This window comes from Sceloporus occidentalis, unplaced genomic scaffold (genome assembly GCF_023333645.1).
Source record: "Sceloporus occidentalis isolate IW3139 unplaced genomic scaffold, rSceOcc1.0.p SCAF_1, whole genome shotgun sequence".
Taxonomy (NCBI): domain Eukaryota; kingdom Metazoa; phylum Chordata; class Lepidosauria; order Squamata; family Phrynosomatidae; genus Sceloporus; species Sceloporus occidentalis.
This window is the reverse complement of record NW_028316981.1, coordinates 179,653,933-179,681,683: the sequence shown is the minus strand read 5'-3', so window position 1 is coordinate 179,681,683 and position 27,751 is coordinate 179,653,933. Positions and strand designations below refer to the sequence as shown.

The 27,751-nt window shown below is 42.0% G+C and overlaps 1 protein-coding gene across 1 annotated transcript in view; it reads right to left on the bottom strand.

Annotated features, from left to right (window-relative positions):
• The window catches only part of GATA1 (GATA binding protein 1), a 28,742-nt gene extending 8,145 nt beyond the window's left edge, over positions 1 to 20,597 (bottom strand). The window contains exons 1-4 of the mRNA XM_089484514.1: positions 20,396 to 20,597; positions 6,438 to 6,651; positions 5,747 to 6,139; positions 1,016 to 1,161 (exon numbers count right to left, since the gene is read on the bottom strand). Of these exons, the coding sequence (XP_089340640.1) occupies positions 1,016 to 1,161; positions 5,747 to 6,139; positions 6,438 to 6,609 (711 nt within the window). The 5' untranslated portion in view covers positions 6,610 to 6,651; positions 20,396 to 20,597. The remainder of the gene's footprint in view (positions 1 to 1,015; positions 1,162 to 5,746; positions 6,140 to 6,437; positions 6,652 to 20,395) is intronic.
• Between the last annotated feature and the right edge of the window lie 7,154 nt (positions 20,598 to 27,751).

Below are 27,751 nucleotides of genomic sequence, written 5' to 3'. Positions count from 1 at the left end.
AATTCTCTACTAAGTCATGAAACTCACTGGGTGCCTTGGGTAAGTCATATGCTCTCAGCTTTAGGGGAAGGCAATGGCAAACCTCCTCTGAACAAATCTTGCCAAGAAAACCCCATGATAGGGTTGCCATAAGTCAGAAACAACTTGAGGGCACACATCCACAAAGTTGAGGACCATAGGAAAAGAAGAAGACCACATTCCAGATGGATAGACTGAACCAGAAAAACCACAGCCATGAATCTACAGGAGATGAACGGGGTGGGTGAGGATAGGGAGACTTTTTGGAGGTCTCTCGTTCATAGGTTGCCATGGGTCAATGTCAACTTGTAGGCTGTTAACAACAACATCACCAACAGATATTGTAGTTGATTACTTTTTAAAAGTAAATTTCTCAGTAACCACAGCCTTTATATTTATCATCATCTGATATAAGTTACAGAGGTTACAATTGCTATAGATCCTTTTGTTTACTGCCAATTCTGAATTTTAATTTGACATTTAAGTCCCATTATTTTTCAGTGGCTTCCAAGATTGTCTTGGCAAAATAGTGGGGAAATGTGATTATCCTATCTGAAAAGAAGTACCAGTAAGTTAATAAAGGAGTAGAGAAAGCTGAAATGAATAACTGAACGTAACAAGAGAAAAAATTGAGTTTATTTTTGCACTTCTTATAACAAAGAAATAGAGTGTGTCGATCAGAAATAAGAACAAACATTGTTATTTTATTACATGGATGGATTTTCTGTAATGTCCAATACCTTTCTTAGAAAAACAAAACAAAATTTATCATAATTTTCCACCCCAACACTGTTGTGATATCAGTTAATCGTAGCTGTGTCATCTACTTGACTGGGCATAGCTTTTTAAAAATTGGAATACCACTTAAAATTGGAATACTACTTTTTAAAAATTGGAAGACCACTCAATTCTAAGTCTAATTAATGGGCAGGCAACTGCAAAGCTGGAGAGAGGGATTGAAAACGGAGGGATCACAGATGGGATGGGGGAGACTTACCAGGCGTTTCTTGGGCCGGATGAGGGGCCGGTTCTGTCCGTTCATCTTGTGGTAGAGTCCACAGGCATTGCAGAGATAGTGGCCAGTGCCATCCCTTCGCCACAGGGGTGTGGCAGTGGCTCCACAGTTCACACACTCGCGTGCCTCTGAGGAAAGAAATTGGGGAAGATGTTCAAGAGAGAACTTGCAGAATAAACTGACCTTTCCACTCTAACCCACTCTTCCTTCAGTGAGTTCAATAGCTCATCCCTCCTATTTTGTTCTCACAGCAACCCAGTCTTGCATCTACACTGCAGAATTAATGCAGTCTGACATCACCTTAACTGACATGGATAGTGCTATGGAATTCTGGGATTTATAGTTTCATGAGATATTAAGCCTTCTCTGTCAGAGTGCTCTGGTGCCGCAGCAAACTACAGATCTCAGGATTCCACAGGATGGAATCATGACAGTTAAAGTGGTGTCAAACTGCACTAATTCTGCAGTGTGGCAGCAGCCCCAGTAAGACAGGTGAGGCTGACAGACAAAATCACCTAGTGAGTCTCACAGTTCGTTGGGGACTTGAACATTTCCCAAGTCTCAGTGCCAGCAATCTAACCATTACACCACACTGTCTCTAGCAAATGCTGCCCTCGTCTCTGATGTAATGCGGTGTAGTGAAATCTAGAGAAGAAGTAAGATAGCAGGCAAGTCACGGTATGGGCAGTAATTCATTAGAACCTAAGAAGTGGAATATTAATTATTTTAATATGATGTAAACCCAATGGGTGACCTTGGGCACACTCTCTCAGCCTCAGAGGATGGCAATGGCAAACCCCTTCTGAAGAAACTTGCCAAGAAAACCCATGGAATGACTTCAAGACACAAAACAACAACAAAAGAGGAAAATTTCTAGCTAAAGAAACACCATCAGGGCTTTAGAACGTATGAGTTCAGCTTGAGGACATGTTTTTGGTGCTAGACTTCATATCCCAAACAAATAAACTTGAAATAAATGTGTCACTGTGCAAGTGCAAAGTACATATAATTTGCAGAATATAGCATGGTCCACAAATCTAGAATTGGTGATTTTGGAGTTCTGTGGGTATGGTTTACCAGCAAGAGTCAGTACAGATACTCTTGCAGTTTATATATTTGGCTCTAAGTACTGCCACTCCTAAAAGTCAACTTATTCACAGTTGTTGTTGCATACCCTCCACCTGTCCTGAATTGGCAGGGACAATCCAAATTAATCCTTCATCATGATGTGCAATAATTTTTGTCGTTTCTTCCTGTTGCAGGTAAACACATAAATTTCTGCAGTTTTCATCCATTATTCATATTTCGAGAAATTATTCTGTGCGAAAATGCTCATGTTTTTTGTTTGTAAAACAACAACAACATTGAATTAATTATTCTTATTGTTATTGTTAGTCTTCCTGTCTTTTCCCCATTTGGAATGGAAGGCAGTTTACAATTAAAAAATATTTTTTAAAGGGTGAAAAAGAAGGGCAAAATAAAGCAGTTTCCAACCGTTCTGAAGGCAGGTCATTTAGATGATGCATGCCTCCAAAGCGGGCAGAAATCAGACCGAAACTGCACTCTGGGGCTAAAAAACAGAGCAAACAGAACCCTGGACATTCCGGCTTAGCATGAAAGACAGGCATCTTCACACCTGCATATAAATGGCCCAAGGCAAGTGTGGGGCTGTGGTAAAGCAAAGAAATGAAAGTGCGACAACACCAATGGATGTAATTACAACATACACAAACTAGACAGTCCAACGGGGGGAAGGGGGGGAATAAAGGGGGCATGTATGGGGAGCCTCCATAATTGTACTTTGCCAATATATTACTCACACACCAATCCTCTGATGCCCTGTATGGATGGAGCATCACACTTGCGACTGTGTGGCCACTCAAAGGGATGGCCTTCCAATGGAATGGCAACTGGCCAAATGTGGGAGGTACTTCATGGTGTCTTTGTGCAATGGTGTGCATGTATGGTGGAGAAGCAACAAAAAGAATTACCCAGTGGCATGGCTTGACACCGCACAATGAGGTCGAGCCTTGCGCATTCGGCCTGCCTTGAGTGTGGGCTGTGTGGGCAGTGGGCTGTGTGGGTGTGGGGAAAAGCAGGATCAAGCCGCTTTTTCATGCCCATCTGTTCAAGGCCAAAGTTAAAAATTCACAAAATGCAAAAGTTTAAGAGTTACTAAATTATCAAAACAAAAAATGCTATAGGATGTGCAAATACTATGCAAAAACTGTGCCTTTCTCATCTGTGTTATTCTTACCAGCCAGGTTTATGAAATTCTGGGGAACCATTTTTGGCCAGAAATTCTTTTTCTTTCCATTCCTGTAACAGATTTTTCAGATGCGCTTTCCTACCTGTATCTGGAGAAACTCAAGATTGAACCTGAGATCTTTTTGTATGCCATCTGTGTTTCGCCAGGGCCTGCAGACCTTCCTAAAGGAGGACTTTTCTATTCTCCCTTCTTCAAGGTTATGCCGTACTCATACTGGGAGGACACACACATACACATACACACAAATCTATAGTGCAACAAATGCCGTGCAATTTTGTGTAATATACAGCTGATTTGTTAGCATGGAGGGCTAAAATCTATAGCAAGTTTATCAATTTTTTTTCCCTGAGGTGCTCACTCACGGGATGAATGACGTCTGTCAAAAACATGCCTTCTTTATCTACATAGTATGCATTTAGCATCCTGTTTTGTGACTGGTCATTGGAAAGCAAACACGGGATGTTATCAGACAGGGGATGGTCTGTAGAAATGAAGCAATTTGATACCACTTAAACTTCCATGGCTCAATGTTAGGGAATTCGGGGATCTGTAGTTTGATGGGGTGCCAGCGCTCTCCGACAGGGAAGGCTAAATATCTCACAAACAACAAATCCCAGAATTCCATAGCACTGAGTCATGGCAATCAAAGTGATTTTAAAACTGTTTAATTTCTGCTGTGTGGCAGCAACAGCCTGAACCTTCAGGTTAAACTCTCAAGACAGTTCCAACCCTCACACAAATATGCTATGCCTCTGGGCATTCCCTTTACCACAGATTAACCACAGCCAGCACTAAACTGTTATTCCACTACTACTTTCTGTTGTACAGATAGAGAGTGAGCCTTCATGTTGGGTCTTAGTTGTCTCAAGTCATCCTTCACTAGAATGTGTGGGATAGAAATATGTAGCTACATATCCCAAATACTAATGAAGTTCTTGCTTTTCGCATGTGACAAATTGAAGTAGTAGAATGGACCAAACCAGAGCTGGTCACAGTAGAAGTGTACTGTAGTTATATATATATTTATAATTTATAGTGACAACCCCAAGGAGAATTCCAAAATGCTGGAAGTTGCATTGATCTGTGAATGTGTGTGTGTTTGTGTTTATATCTTATTGCTGGGAACACACACACTGCTAATGTGAGGATTGTAGGTAAACTCAGGTGTTTATCACACAGAGGTTTTTGCACATTTTTGCAGCTCAGATCCGACGTGACTGTGAGTCCAGTGATGTGAATTCACGCAATAATGTGATGTGTTATCACACATGAATCCTTTCTATGGGGGCTCCTTCTGTGGGGCTTCTGCAGTGATTCCAAAGTGACTCCTCATTTTGGTGAAATTGGTAACAAGCAAATTCACAGAAATCGCTTCCAAGCTCACTTCAATTTCACTCCGAATTGGTCTCGTGTGGAATGCAACTTTGCTTCTGCTCTGGTACACGACCGCAACCCACCCCCCCCCCCGGGGTTGCAAATTTCCCATGATGCAGCACTGCAATTTCCCTCCATTTCCTTTTGGTGGTCCTTTCACTTTCAGGGCAACTTTCAGGGCAACTCATTTTTTTGGACTATATATGTGTGTGTATGTGCGTGAATGTGAATATACAGATATGTCTGTCTGTCTGTCTATCTGTGTGTGTGTTGAAATTGCTGAAATGGAAGGGAAAATAAAAAAAGGGGGATGAAGAAGACACAGAAATATTCACAAGGCAAATATTCACGCAATCACGCAATTATGCAAAACAGGGAACAAGAACTTGCACCCCTTTTCACCCCAGAAACGTACAAGGTCACGATGCGTTCAGACCCCTACTGAGCATGCGCAAGGGTGCTGATTCGAATCATTGAATCCGCATGGTATGCACCCATGTGGTAATACAATGTGCACTCACTCCGTTTTGCATGAATCCACATCACGTGACTTGCCTTGGATTCGATTCCCCCTTGATTCAGAAGGGCAACGGAAGGGCAACCAGGTGTGATAAAACATTAATGTTATAATGTGAAGTCACATAGCTTAACCAGGAGTCACCCCGGATCTGAGCTGCAAAAACCTCCATGTGAGAAACACCTTTGTGAGAACTTGGATATCATGGAGGTGGAAGGCTATGTCATTGTCCCTGCTAATCAATAAGTCCCAGTGCTTCAACCCTTGAATTTTGATTTCGATTCCACAACAACACAGGATTACAGCATACAGTTTTGTATGCTTCCTGACTTTTAATATCCTCTGACAACACAATTTAATTTCTTGTCAATAGATGAATTAAAAATTCCTCCTGATGTCTTCCCTTTGCACAGATGTTTACATATGGAGAACTGTTTCAAGTTGGAATCCACCATCCCTCCTTCCACCTGTATTTTGAAATGTTTCTGTCCATTTTGTCACCATAATCCCACTTTATTCTCTGTCTTATGCAGTGCCCAGCAGAAAAACATACCAGTGGGTGAGAGCGGTGCTCCTCCTCGCACTTTTGGGGAGTATCTGGCTGTCAGAGGACTCCCAGCCTGCTGGAAGTATCCGTACTCCTGGCCAACGGTGTAAGGGCTGTGGGCCGTCAATCCAGTTGAGGTCCCCAGTGTGAGCAGTTCAGCGTGAGGCGGGCTGGTCCGTTCCATCTTCAGCATCTCCAAGTATCTGGGGCTCCCCTTGTTATCCTCAGGGGTAAGGTCCTTGGGTGAAGGGGGTGCTTGGAGGGTCTGATAGGAGGCGGTTGAAGAGGATGTATAGATTGGGAGTCCAGTGTGGGGCTTCCCAGAAGCCCAGGCTGCTGTGCTGTAAGGGTGTCCGTCCACCCATTGCAAACCATTGAGCAGAGGATACAACTGCCGCACTGTTGGGAAAAGACCAGGGAGAGTCCCCCCAAAATTAATTATGCATTGGCAGTTATGGTAGTAGTAAGAGGGTGCCAGGAGTGAGTAGAAGGTAGATCTCAGACTACTGGCAGATCCCTCAGTGATTTGCAGTAGATCAGCAAGGATTTATTCTCCCAGTACAAAGAAAATGATTTTCTGCCTTCCCTACAATAAATTACACATATGGTTGGCCCACCTTATTGACATGAAGTACAGAGACCAACTAGCAGTGCCCTGAGTAAGTAGTCACCTGCCTTGCATTCACAGCATACATACCTGGCGAGTGCCTATAGGATTCAGATGCCCGGGAAAAATATGTGGGCAGTGCCCCAGGGTCAGCACCCTCTGAACCAGGAAAGAAGAGGTCTGGGTCATCACTTGCTTGTAAATGGGAAAGTTCCAAATAATGGGGAGCAGGATCCTGAGCCCCCACAGTGGAGTAATCCATTGTCAGACCTTGTTTAGAATTTTGCTCCACAAATGATGAAACCTGTCAAGAGAAGGCAGAGGGTGTTACAGAGGAGCCTGGAGCTAGAACTTAATGCTTAGAATTGCCTTGGCTCCCATTTAGGGGAGAAAGGCGTGATATAAATCCAACAAGCAAATGAAGAGGGAGAGTAAGTATGATAAGAACCAGAACATATGGGTTTTATTTAGTGATTGACATATGAAAATGTTTGACTATCAAGGGTTTTCCCTTCATTCATAGGATTATCAGCTGAAATAAAGGACAGCGTATGTACTTTTAAGAATTGAGTAAAAGAGGAAATTTCAGTAGGTGGTGGTTGCATGATGCCCTGCACCTTATTACACCTGGCAACCCTATTCCAGACTTTCTGCAGACCAGAAAGGCCTCAAGAAAGGGAATCAGGATCCATTTGCCCCTCTGCAATATTATTTATACTTTTTGCAGTAGGAATTAGGCTTTCCTGTAGATCAAGGATTTTCAAAACGTTTACCTTCAGTAAGCATTTTCCAGTTTGATTTATTTAGACACTGGCTCTTTTGGCAAGGAAATTCTAGAAATTCACCATAGAGGAGAGCTATTGGCCAAGCCTGTTGGGGACTCATCACGTATCCTCCAACTGTTCTAACTTGACAAGGAGAAGCCCACCTAATCCTCTGATGTCCCACCCTTTCAGCTGCTTTTTAAAAGTTCAACTTCTCTCTTTCCTTCTCCCACTTTCCCGTTTTGTCCTCAGTTTACTTCAGTTGCTGCAAACTGAGTTCAAAGTGCAAAAGTAGTTTGCACTCAGTTAATTCAGCAGTGGGGAAGAGGAGAAAAGGGGGCAAAATCCTGCCCTTCCTAGTAGACTCAGGAAAGAGCAAACCGCTGCAGCCTCTCCCCTCTGCTCTGTTCTTCAGTGGTATCACTAGGTGAGTGCAGGGAAGACAGACCTTACTAGATGACACATAAGGGAAGGGTGTTACCCAGTGCACGAGTTGGAAAGGGTGCTGAAGTTCCAAGTCTGGCGGCGGCTTTGCTGGCTCAAGTTAAACCAATCTCCTTTATTTTTCACCTGGTCAATAGCTCTACCAGATCCAAAAAGGCTGCCGGGTTGGCATCAAATGCCCGCTCCCACCAGCAGCCACTGGTGGGAAGGGATGTTGAATTTCTGGGTCCGGAGGCTTTGCTGGCCAGGCAGGAAAGTGACTCTTCTTCCTTTACCACTTGTCCAGCAGCTCCACCAGACCTGGAAGAGGCTACTGAAGAGAGGAGAGGAGTATTAAAAAATGATCCACCAGGTGTCAAATATGCTAAATATGCCACTTCTGTTTTTCCACATTAATAGCTTTTTCCATCTCAACTCTGATGTTGCTTGGCCACACGTGTCCTAGTTTTTCTCTGTGAAATGTTGGAGGGTATGTCATCATTGCCCTGAGTAAACTGACAGTGAAAATTAAAGCATACTCAGCCCTTCTCTGTGTTTCAATCTGTGCAGTGCATGGGAAATACGGAAGTGATAGTCACAACTGGTGGTGAGCCATTTCTCAGGGGCTGTGTGCTCCGTCACTTATAATTTCTCACTAATGGGTCCACGGTAAAGTTCTTTTCAAAGGGAACCCAGACTTCCCCCCCATCACCCACCCATAGAGAGCAGTTTGAAAATAATTGCCCTAAATCTAGTCCATCAATGTGCTTCAGCAGGTCCAGAAACCAGATGTAAAAATACTTTTTTACAATTTTATTTCCATCCTATTACTTTGAATTTTTCCTGTCACACTGAATTTTGAATTTAAAAAATTGAGTCTTTTCAAATATTCATTGTTAATTTTGCTGTTGTCCCCCAACATTAGTCCATGTGCAGGAAATCACATCACAGTGTTCTGATCGAGATGATTCCTCTCCTTGTTACAGCATCCCTGGCAGGTAGGTGCCCATCCAGTCAGAGCTTAGAAACTTCTAATAAAGGAGAATTCCAAAACGATTTGTTCCACTATCCATTTGTCTGACTCCTGGCCTCTAGGGCAGGAATGAGAATCATGTGGCCTTCCAGATATTATTGTACTGTAACTCCCAGCATCCTTCATCAATGACAATACTGGCCAGGATTACTGGGAATTGTAGCCTAACCACATCTGACGGCCACTTCTGCTCTACAGAAACAGATAATAAATGTCTCCTTCAGCTATGTAACAGCTGGCCAAGTTCTTGAAGGGGGATATCCTGCCTTATCAGGTCTTAATAATCTCTTCCTCCAAGCTAAACATACTCCAGCTTCTTCATCTTCCCTCAAAATCAGGAGGTTCAATGCCAGAAGGGCAGCACACATTTGTCTGAAGGGTACAGAGAAATCCTGGGCTTGCTAGTGGTTCCCATTGCACTTGTGTCTAGAGACAAACCTGATAACCTAACTTCACACACCCCCTTCCTCTATCTCTTGGTTTGATCAGTCTCCCTTTCTTAGAACTGACGTAGTCACTTCAGGGCCTGTTTTCCTCTCTGATATCACCTTCCAGATCTGATGATGCACCAGAAAATGGGGCCTCCTTCAATCTGTGTATGCGTCTGTAGAATTTGAGTTTGTTTATCACATGAATTCTGCACTATTTTGAGTACAATACTGCATGTCAAACACTTTCTGTCCCTATTCTGTTTACTGTAGCTGTGTTACAGAAACAAGCCATAGTTGTGGTTTGTACACAACTATAAGCAAACCACACATGTAGAGTCCATGGCTTGTTTAGCCATTCCCACTTGCAGGAGGAGCCAAGCAGGAATGATAAAGTATAAACCATCAGAATGCAGCTGGTGTGTCAGATTAGGATTGGGAAACCTCCTTTTGGTTTTTTAAATAAGGGGAGGGGAGCAGGAATACCTGAATAAAATAGGATGCATCATATCATATCATAGAATCATAGAGTAGGAAGAGACCACAAGGGTCATCCAGTCCCCTGTCAAGCCATAATTCACAATCAAAGCATTTCTAACATGGTCATCCAGCCTCTGTTTAAAAACTCTCCAAGGCAGTGTAATCCATTATCAAACAGCTCTTGCCATCAGGAAGTTCTTCCTAATGTTTATGTTGGGAGTTTATCAGACAAGGGAAATTGGAAGTATAATCCTATGGCAATCCGAACGCAACCATGGGGTTTCATGTTATTGCATGATAGACTACCACACAATTACGGGCAATGGCAAGCTATTTTCGGGCAATGGGAAGTCAGTTCGAGCGCAATTTGAATTCACGTAAATTTGCTGAACTAGCGAATTCATGTGAATGCATTCTGGCCCCACTTTCTTTTCATTCGAAATTAAGAGAAATTCCTCCTGTGTGATAAACTCCCCAGTAAACTAAAAAGTAACTGAAAAGAAGATTTTTTTGAAAAAGCTTCCTGACTACTTTGTGTTCTATTGTAAATAAAGAAATCTCCCCACATGAAAATATTTTCGCTATCTTTCTTTTTTGTAAAAGTACCCCCATCTCTCTGGTCAAATCAAAGCTCTGGAGACATTTGACCCAGCCCTACTACAAAGCATTGCCTCATATTTCTATTTAAATCATAATAATTTCATCTAAAAGTGCATCTGTAATAAATAAGCAGAGGCGAAAAGTCTAGATTGTACTTTGGTTTCTTCTTTGCTGATGCATTCCCTCCTGTTTGGCAGTGCATCATGATAGCTGTCATGACCGGCTTGCACACTGAAAGTACCTTTAAGAGGAGTCACATCACCAAAAAGGAGGACAAAAGGAAATGCCATTTTGCCTAAAACTGCATATGCTGATTTATATCAATAGATGGAAAATCAGATATGATTTGTGTGATTTAAGCCAAATTATAGTAGAAGTGACAACGCTTGTAACCAGATGAATTGGTATTAATATATACAGGGCTGAAAATACAGTGTAGTCCTGGTTCTGATCCACACATAGTACACAATGTTTGCTCCATCACAGAGCAATTTCAAACCTTGTTACAGCCTGAGAGTTATATCTCAAGATAAAATAAGTAGTATGCCTGATAATTATTATATTTCAGTATAAAATTAGTAGCATGCCTTTGTTGTTGTGTGCCCTCGAGTCATTTCCGACTTGACGGCAACCGAAGATGAACCTAACATGGGGTTTTGTTGGCACAATTTGTTCAGAGGAGGTTTGCCATTGCCTTCCCCTGAGGCTGAGAGAGAGTGACTTGCCCAAGGTCACGGCCGAGAGGAAAATTGAACTCTGGTCTCAGAGTCATAATCCAGCACTCAGAACATTATACCATGTTGGTTCTCAGTAATATGCCTATGAGTTATTATGTCTCAAGATAAAATTAGTATGTGTTCTGAATCTGCTTTCCAGGTGCTGACTGTGGACAGGCAACTTCAATTCTCTCCTCTCCTTCATATCGTTATTTATCTTCAAATCCAACTTGGACTGAACAGCCCTTTAAAAAGAGGATGACTTCTAGTAAACCACAACCCTCAAATATCAGACTATTTTCTGTAAAAGAATGCACATAACCACCTTTGCCTGAAAGGCGAAAGTTATGTTTCATCTCCTCCAGTTTGATTTCATCAGTCAACCAATCAATCTTTATTATTATAATCGGTGACCAACATTTTCTAAAAGTATTCAAAATTGCTCTTTGACTCCTCCTGTGAAGTAGTCATCTGTGGAAATCCACTCTGCAAAACGATAGCAGTGTGATAGAAGTTTAATTGCTGGGAGCTGTAGTTTGCTGAGGTACGTCTCTTCTAGATAGCTCTAGCTCACTCCCTTGAACACCAGTAGAGCTGTCCAGCAAAGTATTCTTCAGTATCTCACAAAACCACAAATGCCAAGAAGACTTAGGGTGAGTATACCAACTCAAGGCAACTAACAAAATTTAAAACTCTACAAGTTAATAACAGCATTAAAATGTAGGTGCAATTAGCCCTGGTGGTGCAATAGTCAAATGCCGGTATTTCGATCCCAGGGCTCCAAGGTCTTGACCATTGTAGTCTCTGAAAGCAATTTTTTCCAGCTGTTTGAACCCTTTCCTCATTCACCATTTGCACTGTAGGAAAACTGCAGACACCTGTATTGTGTCTCTTTCGTTTTTTTCTTGTTTTCTTCTATGGGGCAAATGCTGCCATGCTATGTCTGTTTTGGTTTCTCGTGTGTGTGTGTTACAAATATATCTTCATGTTCAATTACTATTAACCCTGACAAGTTTGCAGTTCTATATCTATTTACTTGTGAACAAGCCCAAGAACTCAATGACACTTTCCTCTGGGTAGAAATATGGAGAATTGGCAGTAGGGGATAAGATGAGTTAGAGGGAAAGGATTAAATACCCCGTTTACCAGTACAATTGTGGAAGACAAAGGGACAAACCGAGAATTTTTAATGGCAGCTGAAAAAGTGGGATGACAGAGGATAAGCTGGAACTGTGCCTGCTAAATCAGGCTAGTTGGAGGGGATAAAATCTAAGTTTGTCATTGCACTAAACTTTTGTTGTTTTTGGCCAAGATCTACACCACGGTCTGTATTTCATAACTACAAATCTGTAACTATGTTGCAGAGAGCCATCACTGTGTAGTGGTTTGACTATGACTTTGGAGACCAGAGTTCAAATCCTTGCTTAGCCATAGAAACCCACTAGGAATGTCAGGGCAAGTCACAATCTCAGCCTGAGAGGAAGGCAAAGGCAAACTTGCTCTGAACAAATCTCGCCAAGAAAACCATATAATAGGTTTGCCTTGGAGTCACCATAAGCCAGAAAGGATTTGAAGGCATAGAACAATAATACCAAGCTATATTGCAGAAACACACACACACACACACACACACCATTAGTGAGTTGTGAAGATTAACATCTGGGTACTGGCAAGAGTGTTCTAATAAATATGGGGCACTCCTCCCTAGCTGGTGTCCTGATGTGCATTGGTGCCCATTGTGCATTCAACAATGGTACATCAGTCACTCCATCATTGTGTAATGTACATTTTGATTTCACACAACTCCTAGGTAAATATGGACATTGGAGAAATGCTGAGTTTAATTTTGCATACATGTAAGGCCACTTACGAAGACATAAGTGCCGAGAAGAATGCCAGCCGTTGTTTTTCAGTTGAGAAATTCAATAAGGGAGTGTCTCTGTCACATCTGCTTGGTCCTGAGTTAGTGGCCATCACGCAGGACCCTTTCACACTATGCAGTTATAGCACTATGATTCTGCTTTTACTGTCATGGCTGTATCCTATGGCATTCTGGGTTTGTAATTTGGTCAGAGGCAGTAAAGGAGAAGCTATTTGGTTGATGAGTGTCCCCTCCCTAAACTGCCAGTCCCAGGATTTTTCAGGATGATGCCATGACAGTTAAAGTGGAATCATAGTGCTATAATTGTGTAATGTGAGGGGGCACAAAGCCTTATGACAATGAAGATTTGAGGGCTTTTTCTCTCTGGGAGGGGCCCAGTTTCTGGCCAAGTGCTCCACTTGGCAAGCAGCAGCTTCTAGGATCTGTCTCTGCATTAACCTATTAACTTCTAGGATCTGTCTCTGTATTAACCTAATTGCAACTGCCTTTCAAGGGCTTGTGCTTCCCTGCCTGTCATATTGTCCTTTTGGGACCCTGTTCCCCCTTCACAAATGGCAGTTGGATTGGCTGCCAGGCCTTATCACCCCATCTTTGCAGTGTATTTGGGCATGGAGCGGTGGTACGAAAGGAAGCTTTTGAAATCAACCTTGAAAAGATGCCAAGTTCCTCTGAACGTGGGCCTGGTGAAGCTCTTGTCTTCTGATTCACTTCCTCCCCTTTTCCCACCTCTGGGGCCTTTAAAGGATCTCCTTGATTCCATTCTCAGATGTGGGAGAGGCACTGGGAGGAGGGCAAAACGAACTATGGGGCCGGACTATGGGAATTCCATCCACTCATCTTATATTTCTTTGTTGTGTTTTATTTTAGCACTGCTACCCCACTTTGTAGCCCCAGAGGCAGTGGTTGAGGCAGCTTATAAATCATCTCATAACTAAGCAACAAGATTGCAAGAACTTAATACAATTAAAAACAAAACATAACCCCGCAGAGCCAACTGAAAGCACAGATTGGTTATCTTCAGACCACAACAGCATCTTCAGCAGCAAATTTGAGCATTCACAGCAGCTTTCTGAACAAAACTGGAGAGAGCAAATCTGGGTCCCTCAGGACTTTGAGAGACCAGATGCAGTGGAGAGAGATAAACAGAGGTGACCATTTTCTTCAAACCCTGCTTGAGATCTTCCAGAGACGTTTGTCTGACTACAGCCAGGCAGAATGGATGGATTATACAAACCCAAGTGTCATTTGGTGTTTCTAAGCCATGAAATGGACAACACTAGTTCATTATGGGTACCATTTAAATATGATTCTTGATATGTTAATATGGCAGTATTGGCAGTGGAGATTATGATAAAATTATGGTATGAGGAAAAGGATTAAGTACCAGTACTATTGTGCCAGGAAAAAAATCTCATACCTTTCAACATTTCACAGATGAAAACCAGGACATGTGTGGGCAAGAAACCTCAGAGTGTGCTTACAAAAGCAAAAGTTATGAATGAGGAAGAACAAACAAGTTAGGAGAAGCTGCAGCAGTTTGTTTTTGCCTGAGCCTCTTGGGAAGGGCCAGACACTGACCCCTACTCTCTTCTTCCAATCTATTGAGTTAACTGAGAGAAAACTACTTTTTCACATTGATCTTTTTGGAGCTAAGGACAATGGGGGAAAGTAAGGGGAAGAGAAGAGAAAGAGCGTGGCCAAGCAACCTCAGGGTGTAGTCAAGATGGCAAAAGTGATTAATGAAGAAGGGTATATAAGCTAAAGAGGATACAGCAGTTTGCTTGTGTCTGAGCCTACTGGGAAGGGCATGATTCTGTCCTTTATTTGCTTCCAGTTCCTGAATTAAATGGGTGCAAATTACTTTGCACTTTGTATCCCATTCACTCATTCTGGAGAAAAGTGGAACGATAAATAAGTAAATAAAATGCAATATGAGGACAAACCAAAAGCATGTTTAGCAGTTGATGTGATCAGAGGTGAAAGGAAAGTCTGAAACTGTACAATATATACTGTAGGAATATGAAATGCGAGAAGAATGAATGAAGGGAAGCTAGATATTGTAAACAAAAAAATGGAACATATAAACATTGTGATACTTGGGGTGAGTGAGTTAAAATGGACAGGAATGGGACATTTTCAGTGAGATAATGGCACAATGGACCTTATCACATGGGAGGGAAGCGCCCAAATCCCATGGATAAATGGGATTTAAATCTAGGAAAATCTCGCAAAAGCAGGATTGTTTTCAGACAATGTCGGGCTAAATGAGCATTAACCCAGTAGGTTTGGCAAAAGCAACTTTTCACAGCCTCTCCCAGCTTCTGTGTTCTTCTGTGTTAATGACTTTTTCCATCTCGACCACACTGATGTTGCTTGGCCACATGTGTCCTGCTTTCACCCGTGAAATGCTGGAGGGTCTGGTGGTGCAAAGTCCAGCCAGAAGATTGTTACCAAGAATTCTTTTATTCCCCAAAGCTAATTACTCCAACGTGCTTAATCTGCACTGGCTCCCTATTTTTCCTAGGCCTGGCAAAATATGCTGGTCGGTATCTACAAAGCCTTAAATGGTTTTGAGATCAGGGTTTTGTTTTTTAGCTTTGTTTTGTTCTTTGCTTTATTTTGAAGGATATCCTTCTCTCAAATGAGCTTGTTGCCACCTTGCATTTTTCATTAGAGGTCTTGCTGCCTGATATGTTGCCAGCAGGGGCTTATCTAGTAGGGATGCAGGCCAGTGTGGTGTAGTGGTCTGAGCATCTATGACCCTATGACTCCGCATACCAGGATTTGACTCCTGGCTCAGCCATATAAACACACTGAGTGACCTTGAGCAAATCACGCTCTCTCAGCCTCAGAGGATGACAATGGCAAGCCCCCTCTGAAAAAACCTCCTAAGAAAACCCCATGATAGGTTTGGCTTAGTGCTGACATAAGTAAAAAATGACTTGAAGGCACATAACAACAACAAGAAGAAGAAGCAGAACAAGGCTTTTTCAAATGTGGTCCCAAAACTTTTCTGGGAGACTCCAGTGGATTCTTCCTCAGAAATTACTTGAAGGGCCACAGAGGCATGTATGTAGGGCTGAACTGGTTTGAGCTCAGCTTAGAAACATTATTCCTTTTTTTTTTCCTGGACTGCAATTCTCAAAATTACTACCAGCTTCAGTTTGGCCAGTGTGTATTTCAGAGAGCTATGGTTCAAAAAACGATCTGTTCCATGATCTGCAACCAAAGCCATTCCAAAACAACATATATATTTTGGACTTTAGACATCCCCCACACATATCCCCTCCCCATAATACCTCAAAGCAACAACACGGCCACAAACATCAGAGACATCACCTTATCTCTGGCCCACACATACACATACCAGTCCTTATCAGCCGGAATTAAATTTCCTTTTGAATATTTTCATCTCAACTCAAATTACAGTTGCTGTTGTACCAGTGAGTTATTCTACTCTGTGCTGAAATATGTAGAATGAAGGGGCCCCAGATATTATTGTATAGAGGCTTATCACTAGCGCCTGTGTCTTCAGATAATTATCTATGGGGTATATTTGTTATCAGGGCACCCGGGCTGTGGAATCAGAGACAGCAATGTTAAGACACCCTGAAACAGACCAGAGGCAGCTCCTACCATGAGACCAACTTGCCTTTCAACTCTTGCTTCCCTCGCCAGCCACATCGCAAGAACATGGAGGCTTCCAAAGGTCCCAGGTGTCCAAGAGCCTAGGCAGAAGGTAAACTAACTACTGCAAAGTGAAGGACGTGGGGGAGTCCCTGACTTTATCCTTCTCAGGAAATATCCCATCCTCTTGGATTCCCATTGAGAGAAAATGAAAAACGCAGGCCACTCCCCCGTTTATTAAATCCCATTTTTCATCCTCAGTTCCAGTATGTCCCATTTCAGTCCTTATCAGCACAAAAACTCAACATGTGTCAAAGGTATTTGTTTCTGCAATCTGACATTAGTGGGAAATGGAGAGGAAAGAAAGAATAAGGATTTGCCACCCTTAAACTGCATTCTGCTTTTGTTATATGTTAGGAGAGATCCTCTCTGTGTACCTATTGCTTCTTTCATACTGTTCACCTTTCCATTTCCTTTTTGTGGGATTTTTGTTTCTTGAGATGTTTTGTCATGCCATTTAAAAAAACATTTATAGCTACTTTCCCTACGAGCTTTCTTTGTTTTGTAGAATCCTTTCTATCTCTCTGTGTGTGTATGTGTAGCAATACTTCCATATTTGGCGTCCTGCAGCTGTTAAAAAAAGTGAGAGTAATCTGGGAAGTCCCCAATTTGAATATTGCCTCTATCATGAATTCACTATGTACTTTTTAGTGAAGTAGGGTACTTTCTCTCAGCTTCATCCGCTGATTTTATCTCTTTTGCAATATGGGTATAAAAATACCAATTTTCCTTTTAATATTGTCGTAAGGACTACGCTTTATTCCAGTATGATGTAGCCCAGCTTTTCTCAGCTGGCTATCCTTTACAACTTTCATTATCCCCAGATAACGTGATCATCTATTTTTTGAATTGGGGAAGACCGTCATACCCCATTTCATTACATATGTGAAGTGCTAGCCTCGTTTTACAAGGGCATGTGTGTGTTGACAATATTCACACACACAAACAGTATCTATGAGGGGAAACGGGTTCTAGTAGCAATTAAATAAATGCTAAGAATTATTAATTAATCCCCCTCTGTATGACTTGCCCAAGGTCACCCAGCGGGTTTCATGATCAAGCTGGGAATCGAACCCTGGACTCCAGAGTCATAGTTCAACATTCAAACCATTACACCATGTTGGCTCTCTCAAAACCTTGACTAACAATCTATAGGACTTTAAAACCAGCCAAGCTTAGCTGTTGATTTATCTGTGTATACTGATGCCAAAGTAAGACTTAGTGGGCTGACTTCCTCATAGGCAGCTATGTTTAGGATTGCTGGCAGTCCATTTTGCTTTACCTTTTACAGTACTATAAATGCAAAAGGTCCATTAGCTATATGCCAAACGTGCTTTTTTGTGCACTTATGTGAAAATTATGCTCTGTGAAGAAAGTAGTGAATATGGCTGAAATATATTGGCCCTACTGCATAATGATTTGCTCGGACTCTGTCATTATCTATTTACATTTTCCATTTACTCCACAGATGACATTGTGGTTTTTCTGTACACTTAAGAACTATGTCATTATGTCTCCCTTCCACTCCATGTGTAGTGCTGATCCTTTCTGTCAAGTGATCTTCCAGTCCTGACTCAGTATAAATTACCTTCCAGTTTTTTGTCTTCTTTTCCCCCCACTCACAGGCAATGCACATCCTTTGCCATCTTGTTCCCACTGGGTGCATTTCTTAATGACTTCCAAAGAGGCAAAAACAACCAATTCTCCTTTATCATCCTACCATCTAAAGAAAATATTACTGCCTGAGCTTTCATGGATTATAGCTCATGTCATAAGATACATGAACTATTATCCAGAATCTCGGGTGTATATATGAGACCCAGCATGATGTCGTGGTTACAGTGTTGGACTAGGACTCTGTGAGACCAGGCTTCAAATCCCTGCTGACCAATGGAAAACCAATGGGTGACCTTGGGCAAGTCACCCTCTCAGCCTCAAGGCACCCTCTCAGACCTTGGCAAATCCATTCTGAATAAAACCTGTCAAGAAAACCCCATGAAAACTCTGCATCTCTCTCTGAGGGTCACCATGAGTCAGAAAAAAACTTAAAGGCACACAACAAATAGACAGAACACTCCAACCATTCATACTATATCTTCTTCTTCTTGTGTGCTGTCAAGTTGTTTCTGATTTATTGGCAACCCTAAGGCAAACCTATCATGGCATTTTCTTGGCAGGTTTCTTCAGAGGGGTTTGCCATTGCCATCCTCTGAGGCAGAGACAGTGTGGCTTCCAGCGGTCACCAAATGGGTTTACATGGCCAAGCCGGATTCGAACCCTGGCCTCCAGAGGCATAGTCCAACACTCAAACCATTACACCACACTGGTTCAATATCTAAACAACTGAAATTTTGGATAACACACTCCATTTCTATGTTGAATTAGGCTATAGTCTGGGATAGCTTGCTCTATAATACGTTCTGAAGTATGTCCAGGGATAGCTTTAAGACGCTTGGTTGGTTTTCTTTTTTTTATCGGTTCGTCAGCATCTTATTAGCTTTTCTACTTTTCATATACTCTACCCACCCATTTTCCATGTACTCCAATGCTCTTCAGACCCTATCACTTTCAGATTTATCTTCCCAGTTCTCATTTCCTTCTTTGTCCAAAAAGAAATAGAATTTAATTTTTGTAGTTAGTGTTTGCACTGCCCAAAGACAGTGTGAGAAGCAATCTCATCTCCCCTGTTTGGGGATGGTTTGTTTTACTCTTCAGTGCCGGTGTGAGTAAGAAAACCCAAGGACACTTTATTTACCTTTTTAATTCCATAGTTAAGTTCCACAAAATTTAGCTGGATTTTGCTACAAATAAGTGTTGTATAAAGCACTCTAATCTTAATCGCATTCCAACATGCCCATAAAGATATGGTCCCTTAGGTGATTCTCTGTCTTCAGAACTTTGACTGACCATCTAATAGAACTTTAAAATCAACCATCTTTTGCTAGCAGTCATCTATTAATATATTCAACCACATCTCTTATTTAAATTGATTACATTGGGCCCTTGGTATCCACTGAGGTTTGGTACCAGGACCCTCCGTCGATACCAAAATCCATAGATGCTCAAGTCCCATTACATACAATGGCAGAGTGAAATGGTGCCCCTTTTATAAAATGGCAATATTGAGGCTTGCTTTGGGAATTTATGTTATGTTTCAATATTTTCAAGCCATGGATGGCTGAATCCCTGGATAAAAAATCCATGGATACAGAGAGCCAACTGTATTTATGATATTTATTCATTTATATTTTTACAAGTTGCTTTCCTGCCCCTAAAGACCCCAAAATTATACTTTTAGACACTAGATTTTTAAAAATCTACAACATAAAGATAGACAGCTTTTCAGGCAACTCAAAAATGAAAGCCTACCCTGCTCATCCCTACTACTTAATATCTGGTTATGTCGTGTAATCACTTTATGTCTAACCTTTGGAAACTAGTCAACCACTCTGGATGCATTTGGGCTGGACACTATCAGTCCCAACACACTTCACCATCTGAAGAAAGAGATGGTACATAGGACACCCACCCACTGCATTACCTCTGTCTTCTCAACTCATGGTAGTACTAGTGAAAGGTCAACCAAATGAGAATTACCATAGTCAGACCTTAGACTTGGAAATCATTTTTAATGCTGAGGGTCAGTCTTAAACTGTACAAAATAATAACTAAGAGGGGGATGCTTCTACCCATGCACAGAGTGCATTTCCCTCATAAGCAACAACAGCCAGTTCCAACAACACGAAAGCACTGAGAAAGGCATCCAAAGTAGAGGATGCAACTTTCAAGCTGATGGGCTCCAGAGCTTCTCTTTTTCAGCACTTCTCCTGACCTCGGCCATGGCATAATCTCATATTTCTACTTACCCCTTTCAAAATTTTCTCTACAACAGAATTCTCATTTCTTTCTTGCCATGTCTAGATTAGCATTTTTAGCATCTCCTATCCAAGAGACCTAAGTCCGTAACCCCAAGACAGGTCAACAGTTATAACCTTCAGCCCACTGAATTTTGGCTGTGCGTTGGATCAAACTGACCTGATGCTGAGCCCAAACTTTAGTAACTTTCTGGATGATTCTTGGTCCTGAACGCCTAGAGATCAATCAGGGGAAGGGCTGAGATGGCCGTTGAGAAAGTGTTCCCACGTCTGTCTGTCGATCTGTCTCTGAGTCCTCCCCACAAGGTCCCAGACTTGATGGCAGAGAAAGAGAGAGAGAGAGAGGAGAGAGAGAGAGAAACAAGGAGGGGACTGAAAGCCAAAATAGAAAAAAATGACAGCAATCACCCAAGTCCTGTCTCCGCCTCCACCAAAAGGGACTAGCAAGAAGGATGAAGGATGGAAAGAGGGAATAAGAAGGAAAAACATACAGTCCCTATATGAGCCCAATAAAAGGAATACTCCTTGGTTGGAAAGCTCTAACATGTGGATTAGGAAAGGAACCAGACTTAAAGTTCTGATGGTTGTACCCAGGTCTGGAAAAGTACGCTGTGTTTAGAAGGCACGATGGCAGCCATGGGATGCAGAATTTCTAGATCTCATCTCAAACTATGGAAAGTATTGGGGGTAGAGGTACGAGACTTGTATAAGTATTAAAAACAAAAAGGTTGAAGTTGTTGACCTAAGTAGTATCTTTTGTACTCTTATCTCTTGCTAGTAGAGTTCCTGAGTACAAGATACTGTATCTTTCGCACAGCCTTTCATGCGGTGTGAGAGTCACTGCTCCAGCTACATATATTTTATTTTATTTTGATGGCCATCAGACTTTATAATGCTGCTGGCCACAAGAATAAGTCATAGGCATTTATCACACTGGGGCTAATTAAAGAGAGATTAAAGGGCATTTAAAGCATCCTGCAAATAAAAAGAAAATGGCGAGTAATTGTGCAAATGATTATCACACGCAATCGCACAAATAAAATGATACTGGAAATGCATTGTTGTTGAAATCCCGAAAGTAAAAAGATGGGCGTTAATGCTTTTTTGTGACCACATTAATGGAGGGTTTTTTTTTTTAATACTTTTATTTATTTATTTAGAATAGACTATTACAACATCTAAGGAATAAAGAAGGAATAATGTTGTGTGAAATCATTTCACATAATTACGCGATTTTCCCAGGATATTCACGGGGTAAACTCCTGATCTCCCTCGTGTGATAAACTCCATAGAGGATTTGAATAGAGATTGGATGGGAAACCTTAACCTCTATGCCGTCTTTCCCATTCTCCCTTCTTTGTTTGCATACTTAAAATAACAGTAAATAGTCTGAAGAGGCTGAATTGAAAGGCCTGTTGCTGACTGATTTGCAACTGAGGACATCTCTACAGTATTTATAACAGGGTTGTTGTGCATCAGGATTTCTGTCCTGAGGGTAATGTCAAATATTGGGTGGATAGAACCAATGCTGACTACATTTGCTCTCCCTGTTGTGTTCTGACATGCTACAACTTTTCCCTGATTTAACAAAAATGTTCCTTCTTCATCTGTCTCTGAGGAAGGTGTTATCAATGCATTAGTTTCCAAAGCTGCTGTTTTTCAGATCTCAGTACCCACCCTTCCTTCTCAGCTCTCTGGAATAGCCATCCCCAAAAGGTGTCCCCTAGATGTAGTACACTGGAGCTTCTACTATCCCCAGACAAAATGGCAGGAGCTGTAGTCCCATCACGTGGGAGGCCACCCTTCCACCATAACAGTTTTACTACTCCAAGCTTATCACTACCAATTTATTAGAAAAATTTGGTTTGTCAAGCCTGGGATTGAGAAAATCAGATGGATGTACCCCTCAACTCTCACTTTGTTGTTGTTGTTGTGTGCCTTCAAGTCATTTCCAGACTTATGGAGGCTTCATGGGATTTTTTTTGGAAAGTTTGTTTAGAAGGAGTTTGTCATTGCCATCCTCTGTGGCTGAGAGAGTATGACTTACCCAGGATCACTCAGTGGGTTTCATGGCCAAGCGGGGATTTGAACCCTGTTCTCCAGATTCATAGTCCAACACTCAAAACACTACACCATGCTGGCTCTCATACTCTCCAACATTTCACAGATGTAAACTGGGACATGTGTGGCCAGGTAACATCAGAGTGTGGTCAAGATGACAAAAGTTATTGATGAGAAGGAACAGACAAGCTAGGAGAGGTTGCCGCAGTTTGATTTTGCCTGAATCTACTGGGAAGGGCAAAATTCCACTTCCCTCCTGTCCTCTCCTCCCACTGAGTTAATTGAATGAAAATGACTTTTGCACTTTGCACTCCCTCCCCAGCAATGGAAGTACACAAAGGAGGAAAGTTGAAGGAGAAGATAAAAACTGGGCCATATTTAAAGCAGGTGAAAAAGTAGGGCAGCGGATGATTAATCAAGATTGTCCTGGCCAAATTGGGACAGTTGGAGAGCATACCCTCTTTGGTTACCCATCCCTCTTCTAGAAAATAAAACTCTGACACGTAAATGCATCTTGTCATAAGACAAAGCAGCCCACCTCACTCCTGGCCTCTGCAAATGGCCAGCATAGCAGTAAACCTTGCGGGATTATATTTCAACTCTAGCTGTTTGATAACTGCAATTCAGTTCATTTTGAAAAAACTGTCGCAGTTAATTTACAAATGTTGCATTACTTAAGAACAAGTGAATACTGGACAGGCTGGTTTTGCCCTCTGAGTGCCCTGTGCACAATTATATATTATTTTTCATTTGGGCAATAAATGCTTGTTGTTGCTGCTGTTGAACAAAACAGCCTTTTGACGTTGCCAAACTGACGGCTTATTTCCCAAGTGAGGACATGATGTGCACACTTGTTGCTCTACACTGAGGAGGAGTTGACATGCAAAAGATAAACTGGGGCAAGACGCTGCCTGATTATAGGGAAAGACCCCAGGAGACCTTTACCCTCCTCCAACCCTCTTTTGACTTCCCTTTGAGTGCTATATTCCCTCGCAGACACCACCAAAGGGGGAAAGTGGGAGGAAGAAAGAGAAAATGAGACATTTTAAAAGCAGATGAAACAGTGGGACAACAAAGGATTCATCAAGACTTTCCATGCCAAAGCAGAACAGCTGGAGAGTGTATATTTTGGCTTCATGACAACCTTGCGAAGTGGGTTAAGACAAGAGTGATTGGCCTAATGTCATTCACTGAGCTTTATGGCCCAATGGGGATCTGAACTCAAGTTTCCCCAGTTCAAGCCTGACATGCTGACCATTGCTCCCCACTGGCACAGAAGAGTCTCCTTTCTTGGATTTTTCATTTCAAAGAAGCTCAGATGACAGTGGTAAAAAGAAGCCCTGATTTCATGTCTGCAAATCATCAGCAGAAATGAAGGACCAGTTGGCAGCAATCAGGCTCTCTCTTGACGCTTTCTGGCCTCATTCAGTTGTACCTCCTTTCACACTATGCAAATGTATCACCACGAGTCCACTTTAACTGCTGTGACAACATCCTGGGATTTGTAATTTGGTGAGATAGTAGCACTCTCTGGGTGTGAATTACAAGTAACTCCCTAAACTGCAAATCTCAGGATTTCATAGGATGGAACCAGGGTGGTTAAAGTGGAATCACAGTGTGAAAGGGCCCCTGATCTCCATGAACACCTTTAAATCTGTCCAGTGCACTTGCTCTTATAAGCATACTGTCCAGCCTTTGAATGTGTCCAAAGGAGGGCAGCCAAAATGGTAAAATGTCTGGAAACCATGCCCTGTGAAGAGTGGCTTAGGGAGTCACTGAGGAGGTTAAGAGGTGACATGATTATCATGTTTAAATATTTGAAAGGATGTTATACTGAAGATGGAGCAACCTTGTTTTCTGCTGCACCCGAAACTAGGACACAGAACAATGGATTCAAACTACAGGAAAAGTGATTCCATATAAACATTTCTGACAGTAAGAGCTGCTCAATAGTAGGATACGCTGCCTAGGAGTGTGGTGGAGTCTCCTTCTTTGGAGGTTTTAAACAGAGCCTGAATGACCATCTGTTGGAAATGCTTTGATTGTGCATGGCAAGGGTTTGAATTGGGTGGGCCTTGGGTTCTCTTTCAACTCTGTTGTTCTTAATACACTATGACCTATTTAACTTAAAACTAGCCATTTCATTAGGCAGAAAGCAGTAACCACCTCAAGGGTCATATGCTAGAGGACAGCATTAGCAGCCACTGAACCTTTCCTCCTGAGTCACCTGGCCATTCCTCTCTCTTCAGTGACAGAGCAGTATGTGCCACATGGCCAGGCCTCCAGCACTTACATTAAACTAACATATCCTCCTGAACATATCTGCAGCCCCGTTCACACTACAAAATTATAGCTCTGTGGCTCTACTTTAACTGCCATGGGAACATCCTGTGTAATCCTGGGCAGTGGAGGAAAGGACCTTTACAATCCACAGCCAGGGAGCACCTACTTCAGTGCTTCCAACCAAACTGCAAATCTCATAAGATGCAACCATGGCAGTGAAAGGGGAATCATAGCGCTGTAATTCTTTAGTATTATCTTATCTGATTTTGAAAGCCAAGCAGGGTCAATCCAAGTCTTGAAGGGAAGACCACCAGGAAATACTAGGAATCTCCAGCTATGACTGGAAAGAGATCCTGACTGCAACACTGGATTGTCACTACCAGTCAGAGTTGGGCTACATGGACCAATGGTCTGACTCAGTAGACAGCAGCTTCCTATAGTCTTACATTTATAGCCTGCCTGGGTCAGATGCAGTGGAAGACCCCAACATTCGCCAGCCAGACTAGTTGTTCTGTACTTGAAACTGAAAGCAGGGGGAGCCACCTTGTGCTTTACCTTAGGCAGCAAAACATCTTGGGCTGGCCCTGGTGCTCCTGCCAATAGTGGTTTAGATGGCACTGAGGGCGTCAGTGTGGCTGCATGTATTCAGAGAGATGTGCACAGAACGCATGAGGAGAGAATGAGCAATACAACATATAATCCTTCCCAGCATCCCCTGCAACAACATTGGGCAGGGCTAGAGAACCTGTGATTCTTAAGATATGTTTGGACTCCAGTCCCTATCATCTGCTGACGTCATGGTCAGTAGTGAGAAATTATGGGCGAAGTATCTCAATGACATCTGGAGAACTTCTTCAGCCCTGTTTCAGGGGTTCTTGAGTGTTACCTTTTACGTTGCATGTCATTGCTGCATGCGCTCATAAACAGTCATGGGCACCCCCAGATTAATACACTTCATATTCTATGTTATTTTAGGTTAAAGGGTTTAAATGGTCATCAGATCCACAGATCCAATGATGGCTTGTACCCAAAGGGGTCCAGAAAAGGTTCAGCAAATGAGTTCCTTTTCTGGGCCTCCTGAACTGCTTGTGCACCATGGAGTGTTCTGCTGCAACACTTCTTTTGGGGTGGTGCTGAAACTGCAGCCAGTCAGTTTTGAGCTAGCAGTGCTGGACAGCTCTGATAAGGCCTTATCAGATGTCAGTGCTGACGGTTTGGGCAATGTGGGTGACAAGGCAGAGCCGAGAGGCAGAACATCAAGGGGGAAAGCATCCCTCGCATGCATGCCTGAGTGTGTGCGATCTGACTATGTGTGAAGCTTTAAAGCAAGAACAAGAACTGGGTATCCCCCAGGTATCCAGGAGAGGGATACTTGGGAGACAACTGAGAGACAGGTCTTGAATAAAACCCAACTTACTGGTTGCCTAGAGGAAGCCATCTGTGCCTCATCTGAAAGACAGAACCATGAGTTTGAAGTTTCTAGTCCTCGCATCCAAAGCTCCTTCTTCACACTTAAGAATGGAGAAACACATATACACTCAGCTCTCCATATCCACGGATTTTTTTCATCCACAGAATCAAGCATCCACAGCTTGAAAATATTTTAAAAATAGATAAATTTCACAAAGATTTTGCCATCTTATGGAAGGGACACCATTTTACCATGCATTAAATGGGACTTGAGCATCCATACTTGTGATTAACCTGTGTTCTTACCTTCTTGTATTCTATATCCCCTTTTTATATTGTTGGTCTGTAATAAAGAATCTTCTTCTTCCTGAGCATCCACAGATTTTAGTATCTATGGCAGGGCCTGGAACCAAACCCCAGTTGATACCAAGGGCCCACTGTTACTGTTATTCATGTGTTACTGAGTACACTGTAACATGCTCCTAAATTTCTTTCCTTCTCCCTTGTACACTTTATTTTTTTTTTTCTCCATTCCACTTGTTCTGCCCAAGGGCTTCATTTGTTATTCCTTTTTGCCTCCTTCTCTATGGAGAAACACAAAGCAAAAACATTGCTCTCTGCTTTTCTTTGCTTCCCAGGCCTAGAACAACCTCTGTCTTTTTGGTTTGTGAAACCTGGACTCTCCCTCCAGTTCCTCAAGTACGTCAAATCCATTTTTAAAATATCTTTCTGAATTGTTCATAACCAGTCTCCATTAAAATGGGATGTCAGGGAAAGGGGAAACCATTGCTATAAAACTCTACCCTCTGAGAACAAAACATGTAACATTAAAAACTTGTGTTTGAGTTTTCTTCTTTTTCTTTTCCGTCCCCCTCCTTTTTCCTTTTGGGTCATGTCTTTTTAGTTTTTAAACCCAAAAGGAGAAAATGTATTGCCTTTAGACAGAGTTTGACATTTATTTTGAGTTACAATTTGAGATAAAAAATGTATAAGGTGATGTGTAGAGCCAGCTTGGTGTAGTGGCTTGAGTGTCGGACTATTACTCCAAAGACCAGAGTTTGAATCCTGGCTCAGCCATGTAAACCCACTGTGACCTAACCCTGGGCAAGTCACACTCTCTCAGCCTCAGAGGATGGCAGTGGCAAGCTCCCTCTGAAGAAACTTACCAAGAAAACCCTGTGATATGGTCATCTTAAGGTCACCATAAGTTGGAAATAACTTGAAGTCAATAGATGGTATTTAACACTGGGAAGATTATCAAAAACATTTTACAATAGCTCAAATAAAAGCTGGAAATGTAAAGAGAAGACAGCGACTTTTTATCACTTGTGGTAGACTTGTGCTAAAGCACAGAAGTATTGGACTGATATTCGCTCAGTGTTGGAAGATATTGTTAAAAATTAAAATATAGTTGAAAACAGGCATTTTTTTTCTCTTGGGAATGTTACCTGAACAAACTGAGAAGAAATACAGAAGGACTTTAGAATATATGATTACTGCTGCAAGAATAGTTCATGCCCAGAAATGGAAAGATGTTGCTACTCCAACAAAAGTAGACAATTGAACTTGTTCTGAAATGGACAAATTGACAGTGTTGATTAAGGAAAAACAATTGAATAACTTAAAGAAAGATTGAGAGTTATTACTTTCACAATCTCATTGGAGCCACACATCAGTTTTAGGTTTTGGAAGCTAAACAGATCTTGTATTAAGTAGAAGCATAAATATACTGTCATGGAAAGTAAGTATAGAAAATCCTGGG